Here is a 10,420-nt window from a genome sequence, read left to right on the forward strand (position 1 = left end):
GAGAGTAGATTCGCAGCCTCTTAGGCGATAACAGTTATTGAGCATTCTCCTCCCAATCATGACACAAGAGTGTAGCTTGTCAAAGACGTGACACCCTTCGGTGGTGAACATCACACTATGATACTTGTTGCACAATTGACTGATACTCAACAAGTTAACCGAGAGACCATCAACATGAACAACATCTTCGATCCGGGGTACCTATTTCAGATTAAGGATTCCCTTACCAACAACATCACTTTTTCACCATTACCAAATCTCACAGAGAGAGTCTTGGCTTTCTTCACATACATAAGAGAGGCTTCATCACCAGTCATGTGTCCAAAACTACCGCTGTCTAAGTACCAGCTTCCTTCTCTTCATTATCATAAGTAGAATCACATTCCATAAAACAAACATTCTTCTCATTGATTCTCCATTCCTGACGAATAGGAACATGAGGTTTTGAAGACGGAAAGCTCTGAGCTCTATTTACCCTGAGATCAGCTAGATACCTGAAGAAGCGCGGTTTAATGTGACCTTCTTTATTGCAATAATGACAAATTCACTTCTTATATCGATTGGAGTTGGTGTGATCCTTCGAAGCCAGAGCTTGATTGAACATCTTCTTCGAATCATGATCAGGCTGTCTTCTACTGGCTTTATTGATTGTTACCATATTATGAAGTTTCACCATGAAACCTTATACCTTTGTTGTTCTCATTCCTTCTATGAGAAGCCAGAATGGAATATAGATTACCTATTCCAGAATTTAGCATCTTCACATTCGTTTTTAGTTAGTTCAACACTGAATGTGCCTTCTGCTTGTCTTTCACTTGTTCCTTCAAAACTTCAACTCTGCTGACGAGCTTGGCATTCTCTATAGTGAGTTCACTGATCTTCTTTTGCAAATCATCCTTCTCGAGCTTTAAACCAGTGATCCTTTGATATAGCATCTTGTTGTGGTCCATCATATCCAACTACTTATCATTCAGAAGACAGTAGTTCTTCACAATCCTTTCTCTTGAGACTTCTGGATCATCACCCCTGCTCCAATCTTTAGAGTCATCATCAGCAGACTCCATGTTAGATATGTGCTCCATCTTCTTTTTCATCACAACATTAAATGCCAAAAGATATACTTCTTCTTCTGCTTTACTAGATTATGAATCACTATCGCTCTAGCTGGCCACCAGGGACTTGTTATTCTTCATCAAGGTGTTTCCGCATTCAGCAGCAATATGACCAAACCCTTCACATTCGTACCACTGAACTCTTTTGGGCTTATCTACCTTGTTTTTGTTGCTGTCTTCACCTGAGCGATTCTTCTTTTGAGAGTTTCATTCCCTTTTATTCTGGAAACGTGGAGAGTACTATTGCCCTTGATCACCTTTTCTCTAATTTACTTTTCTCATGAACCTTCCGAAATTCTTTGTAAGAAGGGAAAATTGTTCGCTGTATTCTAGCTCATCTCCAGAACCAGTTTTGGCCTTCAACACGATTTCTTTCTCTAACTTTTGTTCTTTCAGCTTGAGGTTCATCTCATAAGTTCTGAGAGATCGTAATAGCTCATCAAGCTTCATAGTTGTTAGATAATGAGTTTCTTCTATTGCAAGAATATTCATAGAGAACCTTTAAGGAATGGTTTTGCGCATGTTTCTTACCAACCTGGCATTGTCAATTGTCTCTCCAAGAGAATAAGATTGATTGGAGATATCATAAATTCTATCACTATATTATGCTATAGGCTCCTAATCTTTCATAGAAATATTCTCAAAGAGTGTAGTAAGTGTTAGGAATATTGCCCACTAGAAGATGATGATTGCTAAATAAGATAAGAAGTTACTTTAGTAGTATAATATGATTAGTGGGTTGAGATCTGATAAAATTTAGAATCAATAACAACTATCATCCGTAGTCTCTGTATAAAATTGAGTCGCATGCTGGCATCCGGGTTTGGGCGGTGACTAAAACAAGGTCGATGACTGATATGCACCTGGAAAGTGTTATCTAAAGTCATATATTTAGAACATGAGTGAAGGTTGATCAGTCAGTGGGAGCATTCTACACTTTGGGTACGACCCGGACATACTTTGGTTTAGATAGATGTGTCGTCTGAGCATTACGACGCACTAGCCGAGGTCGCTTATGATGGTCATTGTGACGCTTAATCTAAATCTTGAAGTAATCATGGACTTCTAGGTCATATTACCAGGTTCTTTGATTCAGCACATTAAAGGCTAATGAAACACTAACTAAATAGGTGTTCTGGGAAGTCGGGACACGGTCATAAAAGAAAGTGATTTGCAGATACGGAATCCAACCTTCTTGAAAGAAGGTAAATGTTCTTTAACCTAAGGGTTGATTTCAGAACCGATAGATTACTAGCACTTCCGAAGTTGGCTTACGTTTGGAATAATCTTTTGCTGGGGAAGCAACTGTGCTTATGGTATATATGTAACGAGAAAGGTATAACGGAACAAGTTGACTTATCTCGATACGGGTTGAACCTGGAGGATCATCATCATGTACTAACTAAATCAGTCGACACTCATCACGATGAGTAAATATAATTCTAGTATTATGGGAGAGTTCAGTCTTGGCTTACACAGTGGAGTACTGACCAATATTAGACAAAACGATACGTAAAGGAGAAATGACTGTTTCTCTTTTGATTGAGTTTGTTAAACTTCAAATACTAGGTCCATAGTCCCCGATTCGCCTTCGATAAAGGCGGATAAGAACGTTCATATAATAGTGGTTTCATTGTTATAGTCCCACTTGCTATAATTGTGATTGACAGCATTAATTATGAAAACGGGTATTTGCGGAATAAAATAACTATTTAGAGTAGAATTATTTATTTATTGTTGGATCAAGTAAATTCAATTAATAAGTTATTTATTTATTCTTGGATCAAGTAAATAAATTATTTTGGATTTTTGGGCCGGGCCTTGCGCTGAAGAAAAAATTTGCCACCTCCCTAATAGAAGGTGGGCGATTTTTTTATATTGGTTTTATACAACTTAATTCTCTTTATTTGATAATAAAATAAAGGAAAGAACACATATGAAATTAGTTATTTTCCTATATTCTCTCCTTATATCTAGGAGAATATTAAGGAGAATATTTAGGAGAAATATTTTCATATATTCTCTCAAGAAATAAAATATTTTATATTTTGATATAAAATAAAATCCTAGATACGGATCTGATGGATGAGAGAAAAAGTAGGATTATTGAGATGAGATCCAAGGGCTGAGAATAAATCCAATAGTGTGAACACAATAAAATGAAATAATATATTCTAGAATATTCTAGAATATCTCCTTTTAACTGCTATAAATAGGGGGCTAATAAGAAACAAAATTAACCTAAACAGTATTAAAAAGTTCGGCCTCCTCTCTTTGGTTTGGCCGAGACTTTGCTTCTTCCTCTTCCCCTCAAAATTACTTCAATTCCATTCTTAGAAATAAGAGAAAAAGATCGGAAACACCTCGTTTCAAATCTAAGTTAGATCAAGAATCGTTTCCCACTCATTAGTCTTATCTTCCTCGAAGATTACGTTTCGGAAGACTACGGTGTCATCAACACGATGAGAAAGAATCTAAGAGTTTCGGAGTCATCCCGAAGGTCTGATCGTGAAGAGTCTTTTATAGACTGAAGACGGATTATGAAAGCTTAAAGGTTCGGTTCGTGAGCCCAAATTTGTAAGTCTTCTGAACTTGTCATTAAATTTATCGGTTGCTTGAAATATTGCATTTGCTCTCATTAAATAACGTAAATCTAGATCTTGTTTAATTAATAACCTTGTTTTAATTAGCTTATGATAGTGTAATTAATATTTTCCGCATTTAAATGGTTTTTTGAGGTGCAATAATAACCAACAAGTGGTATCAGAGCTAATTGATTTGTGTTATTTAATTGATTCGTTCTAGTAATTAAATTTTTATATGGTTTGAATGGATTTATATTGAGACATGAAATTCATACAATTCAATATATGATTATGTGAATTGTGATCCGTAGGTTGATCGTAGATTTTTTTATTCTCGCTTTTCTAGATTGTTTTTTTTGTTAAACCCGAAATTCAAAGGGTATAGGTGTTTTGTAATTTTCATTATTATACTTGTCGTAATCCGATGGTCATGAATTTCGGCGAGACGCTTACCCACTGCGAGAAGACATGATATGGTCAGAAGGATAGCCACACGACATAAGGATTATGACGCTTTGACGATGAGACACAACTTTTTGACAATCTTGTCAAAAAGGCCGCCCCCTAGCATTATGATCTCTCGGCCATGATGCCCTCACGGGTCATGGTCTGAGCTAACTTTTTGAGCCCTACCTTGAAAAGTGGGCTCCAGGATTCGATCGGGTCATAGCCCGTTAGCCCGGTGGGCCCAATGCCCAACCAAAATAATAAAAAAAATATTTTTTTACCGAAAAATTAGTTTTTTGAAGTTTTATTTAAAATAATTATATGGGTTGGGCGCTAATAAGTTTTATTTAAAACATTGACAAATAAGTGATTTGATGTCAATTTATTTTTCTAAAGGACATTTGAATGAGCCTTATTCAATAAATTATTTTTGGGAAAAATTAAGAAAAATAAATAATTTTTGAGATTGATTTATTTTTCAAATGAGACCTAGGAATGTGCTCTATATGAATCCATGAACTAATGTGATTAGGTTCATCTAATTAGTATTTATTAAAGAATCAAATAGGAAACGATCAAATCGAATCAAACCATACTTTCTTGCTCGTACTTGTTTATTTAATTGCTTATGTCATGCTTATTAGCTATAACTTAGAAATTGTTTTTCGTGGGCTGTGCTTATCATGGGCTTTCATTTATTAAATTAAATTATCTAATTAGATTAGGATAGTTTTAATAAATGAGTTGAACGGATCGGAGAGCTTTGTCACCAAGCTAATAAGAGGCTAAGCTCGGGGGTTATTAAAAGACGATGTCTTCCCTCCTCGCTGGAAGTTTTTCCGTGAAGGAATACTATTAAGATAATCAAGACTAGAATGTCACAAATTCCTAATCAATAAGCTATATTGCAACTTAACTTTTGTTAAGGGTAGCTTAGTAACACTCGAGTTTTTAAAATGATTTAGTTAATTCGAGTGGATCACCTAGACTAATGTTAATGCTAGGAGAAAATAACAATATTGAAAGAACATTGAGTCATAGGCCTCTAGCATTACCACAACACCGTGAGGATGAAAGATCCCGGCTTGATCGGCGGTTATTTAAAGCATGGTGATATGTTCCTAAGGACAGGCTTTTCTGATTCCAATACCAAGGTTGTGTCTCTGACGATAGGCAAGAGGTTTGAATCCGACGTGTACTAGCTAAGTCAGTGTGTTTGGGCTAGACTCTTTCCGTCAAAATGTTGGGTCAACTCATGCATGAATCCAACTGGTGGTTTCTCATATGGTCAAAGATTCCTAATTATTGGTAGTTAGTGAACATAGTTATGAAGTGTACATGAACCATGATTGTTTACTAATCTGAGATGGCCCTCAATTTCACTAGGTGCACTCCGTTCGCCACCATAGTGGGACAGACTGTGGTTATTGGTGGATTACCGTGGAATATAAAAACTGAGTTATTTTATTTAGTATTTTATCCCGTGCTTGGTTGCATTATGTTTTTTCTTTTCCTAAATATTATTGATAGCTTGTTTCTTTCATATTGCTGATATATATGTAGTTTTATGTTTTCGTAATCATGTCGAACCCTATTATGGCCATGTTGTCGAAAGACGTCTTGACAAGTGAAAACTTCCCGAAATGGAATTTTAACCTGGATATTGTGTTAGTGAGTGAAAACATTCGCTTTACCCTCACTGAAGAGAAACCTGCCTTTCCTAATTCTACTACTTCCCGAGTTCAAAGGGAAGAGTATGATAGGTGGAACATGGCTAACAACAAAGCCATGGCCTACATGCTCGCAAGCATATCTGAAGCGTTGGGAACAAATTTGGAAGGAAAGGAGACTGCTGTGGAGATCCTTGACTCGCTGCAGGAAATGTTTGGGATGTAGAGCGAGCAAGCGCGCATTCAACTCACCCGTAAGTGCACTAGCACTAGGATGATTGCGGGGACTCATGTGAGAGATCATGTCATGAAGATGACTAACTACTTCACAGAAGCTGAACTTCATGGGGCTATGATGGATGAGGTCACTCAGGTGGGAATTATCCTGAATTCCCTTTCGAATGACTTCATACAGGTCACGTCAAAGTATGTTATGAATAAGTTGACGTATGGACTGCCTCAGCCTTTGAACGAATTATAGACTTTTGAGTCTATCACTCTACAAGAAAAGAACAAATGGTCGGCTCTGTATGTTCAAAAAATTTATTTGCCGAAAGCCAAGAAAAACTTGACTTCTTGTGTTGGGCCATCAAAGGCACGTCCTAGTACTTCGAATGGGAGAGCTCCCGCTAACAAGGAAAGGAGAAAATTCAAGAGAAGTAGAAAAAAAAAAGAAAAGATGCATAACATGGTCAGCCTATCAAGAAATTAGCTTGAAGGAATAGAGAGATCTATAAATTGAACAATGAATGTGTTCAAGCTTTGTAGAAGCTGTTTGGTACTTCAGGGATTTAACACTTGAGAAGAGACATTGACAACGATGGTGCTCTTCTATCTGATACCATGAACCAGTTCATTTAGGATCTTATATAAAATAAGATGAACTGTCCTTTGAGGGGCATGTTCCGTTGACTTGTTGACATTGGATCAAAGTAGTTAGAACTACTAAACCTTTTGAAACAACAAAAGGTAGATTCTTAAAAACGAACAACTAGTCATGATGGTTCATTTTTTTTGTTTTGATCGATATTCTTTGAATGATCGATAAGTGTTATTCTTACACACGTAGTGTCATTAAGATAGTTATTACTATTTAGTGGTATACCTAATAAGAACACAAGTAAATTGACTGAGCTAAACAATTTCTGAAACTTGAGGTTTAGAAATGACAAGTTCGTTCCATGAAGTCTCAAATATACTTATTATGATAAGGTATGAGCTCAATGTTGAGGCTAAAGACATTGTCATTAAAAGGACTAAATATTAGACCTTTGATAATGACGAATTTCCGAGAATACTAATGAGTGTCGTGAACACTGTAAATTTCTGGAAATAGTGAGATATATAGTTATTTTATTTAATTGTAAATCATTAAAGTCATGTGTATTGAATATGCCTTGACTAACAAGGATACACAATAAATAACCAAGTAATGGAAGAAAGTCAATAAAGTTCTTATTTGAAACATTTTAATCACACTATGGTTAGTGGTGATGAGACCTGAGAGCATGCACAGGTGCAAACTGAAATGGCACCAAGAGATGTACATCAATGAATAGGGTAACTTCATATCTTTATATATGAAGTCTGGTGTATAGTCTGAAACATGCAAAGTGTTAACATGTTCTAAAGTAAATTGATTTACTATGAATAAGTTGACTTGACCTTGAAAGGTAACTCAGAGAACACTTGTATGAATGATGGACTGTGGATATATTAGGGGTGTAAGTCGAATCGACATAATTTGTGGAGTATGATAAAACTGAGAATCCATATGCTGGGAATCTCAATCTTGGGTCAAACTTCTGAAACTATCTCTACGATGGCTAAGAGTTAAATGGCTCATGGTAACTTATCTTCTGTGATCAAAGTGGGAGATTATTAGGAATATTGTTCACTAGAAGATGATGATTACTAAATAAGATAAGAAGTTACTTTATTAGTATAATATGATTAGTGGGTTGAGGTTTGATAAAATTCAGAATCAATAACAACTATCATCCGTAGTCTCCGCATCAAACTGAGTCGCATGCTGGGCATCCGAGTTCGGACGGTGAACTAAAACAAGATTGATGACTGATATGCGCCTGGAAAGCCTTATCTAAAGTCAAATATGTAGAACATGCGTGAAGGTTGATCACTCAGTGAGAGCATTCTACACTTTTGGTAAGTGTACGTCCCGAACAGACTTTGGTTTGGATAGATGTGTCGTTTAAGGCCATTACAACGCACTAGCCGAGGTCACTTATGATGGTCACAGTGACGCTTGATCTAAATCCTGAAGTAATCGTGGACTTCTAGGTCATATTACCAGGTTCTTTGATTCACCACGTTAAAGGCTAATGAAACGCTGACAAAATACGTGTTTTGGGAAGTTGGGACATGATCCTAAAATAAAGTGATTTACATATATGGAATCCAGCCTTCCTGAAAGAAGGTAAATGTTCTTTAACCTAAGGGTTGCTTCCAAAACCGATAGATTGCTAGCACTTCCAAAGTTGGCTTACGTTTGGAAGAATCTTTCGTTGGGGAAGCAACTGTGCTTAAGGTATATATGTAACGAGAAAGGTATAACGGAACAAATTGACCTATCTCGATACGGGTTGAACCTGGAGGATCATGATCATGTACTAACTAAATCAGTGGACACTCGTCACGATGAGTAAATATAATTATAGTATTATGGGAGAGTTCAGTCTTGGCTTACACGGTGGAGTACTGAGCAAGATTAGACAAAACGATACGTGAAAGAGAAAGGAATGTTTCATCTTATGATCGAGTTTGTTAAGCTTCAAATACTAGGTCCATATTCCCCGATTCCGCTTCGATAAAAGCGGATAAGAATGTTCATATAATAATGGTTTCATTGTTATAGTCTCACTTGCTGTAATTGTGATTGACATCATTAATTCTGAAAAACGAGTATTTGCGGAATTAAATAATTATTTATAGTAGAATTATTTATTTATTGTTGTATCAAGTAAATAATCAATAAATAAGTTATTTATTTATTGTTGGATCAAGTAAATAAATAATTTTTTATTTTTGGGCTAGGCCTTGCGCTGAAGAAAAAATTTGCCACCTCCCTACTAGGAGGTGGGCGATTTTTTTATATTGCTCTCTATACGAGTTTATTCTCTTTATTTCTTCCTAAAATAAAAGAGAGAAGATGTAGGAAATTAGTTTTATCCTATATTCTCTCCTTATATTTAGGAGAAATATTTTCATATATTCTCTCAACAAATAAAATATTTTATATTTTGATATAAAATAAAATACTAGATACTGATCTGATGGATGAGAAAAAAAAAGTAGGATTCATGAGATGAGATCCAAGGGCTGAGAATAAATCCACTAGTGTGAACATAATAAAAAGAAATAATATATTCTAGAATATCTCCTTTTAACTGCAGTAAACAGGGTTGATAAGAAGCAAAATTTAACCTGAACAGTTTTAAAAAGTTCAACCTCCTCTCTTTTGATTGGCCGAGACTTTGCTTCTTCCTCTTCCCCTTGGAATTTCTTCAGTTCCATTCTTAGAAATAAGAGAGAAATATGCGAATCACCTCGTTTCAAATCTAAGTGATATCAAGAATCGTTGCGCACTCGTTAGTCTTGTCTTCCTCAAAGATTACATTTCAGAAGACTACGGTGTCATCAACACGAACACGACGAGAAGGAATCCGAGAGTTTCAGAGTCATCCTGAAGGTCTGATCGTGAGAAGTCTTTTATAGACTGAAGACGGATTGTGAAAGTTTAAAGGTTCGGTTCGTGAGCCCAAATTTGTAAGTCTTATGAACTTGTCATTAAATTTATCGGTTGCTTGACATATTGAGTTTGCTCTCATTAAATAACGTAAATCTAGATATTGTTTAATTAATAACCATGTTTTAACTAGCTTATGATAGCGTAATTAATATTTTCCGCATTTAAATGGTTGTTTGAGGTGCAGTAATAACCAGCAGTAAGTTTACGAATGTGTTCTTCTCTAACCTTTTTGGTACCTTGGTGAGCAAAAGTGAGAATGTCCCATGCATCCTTAGCAATTTAACAGTTAGAGATCAGTTTGAAGACGCTTTCATCGACTGCAGAGAAAATAGCATTCATTGCCTTACACTTTGTTTGGTAGGGTGGATAGATGAGTGGAGGTAGAGGGTTGGAGGGAGAGGAGTTGAAGGAAGGTTGAATTCCATTGTTTGGTTGAAAAGAAATTAGGGGGGAAATGATTAATGGGAGGAAATGCTCCCCATTGGGTCCCACAAAAATTAATCATTCGGGATATGGAGAGATGAGATAGCCAAAAAATTGGAGGAAATATTAAGAGAGCTACAAAGATAAATTTACCCTCACTTTTTTTTTTCACTTCTTTTATATATTATAAATTTGTATCCTTATTCAATCTTCCATCTTATACACTCTCTTTCTTTCTCCACGCACACTCTATATTTCCTCAACAAAATATCAAGACAAAAGATACTTTATCAAACCTTCTTTTTTACTATTTAGCTTTTATTTTAACTTTAACTTTTTATTAAAATATCATCAATCCTATTATAGATTAATGTTCAATTTATTTCTATAACTTTTTTTTGGTAACTTTATTTA

At 35.7% G+C, this 10,420-nt stretch overlaps 1 protein-coding gene across 1 annotated transcript; it reads left to right on the forward strand.

Annotated features, from left to right (window-relative positions):
* Positions 1-5,725: 5,725 nt before the first annotated feature.
* On the forward strand, positions 5,726-6,040 carry LOC149380715 (uncharacterized). Its single transcript, XM_089601183.1, has one exon. The coding sequence runs from the start codon at positions 5,726-5,728 to the stop codon at positions 6,038-6,040; it is 315 nt and encodes a 104-aa protein (XP_089457309.1).
* Positions 6,041-10,420: the final 4,380 nt, after the last annotated feature.

The sequence above is a fragment of the Urtica dioica genome, chromosome 11 (genome assembly GCF_054948205.1).
Source record: "Urtica dioica subsp. dioica isolate 48M chromosome 11, U.dioica_male_clone48M_v1_H2, whole genome shotgun sequence".
NCBI lineage: Eukaryota > Viridiplantae > Streptophyta > Magnoliopsida > Rosales > Urticaceae > Urtica > Urtica dioica.

What these genes read in the sequence shown, in the direction of transcription:
- LOC149380715 (XM_089601183.1), top strand. Translation starts at nt 5,726, where the DNA reads ATGTCGAACCCTATTATGGCCATGTTGTCGAAAGACGTCTTGACAAGT.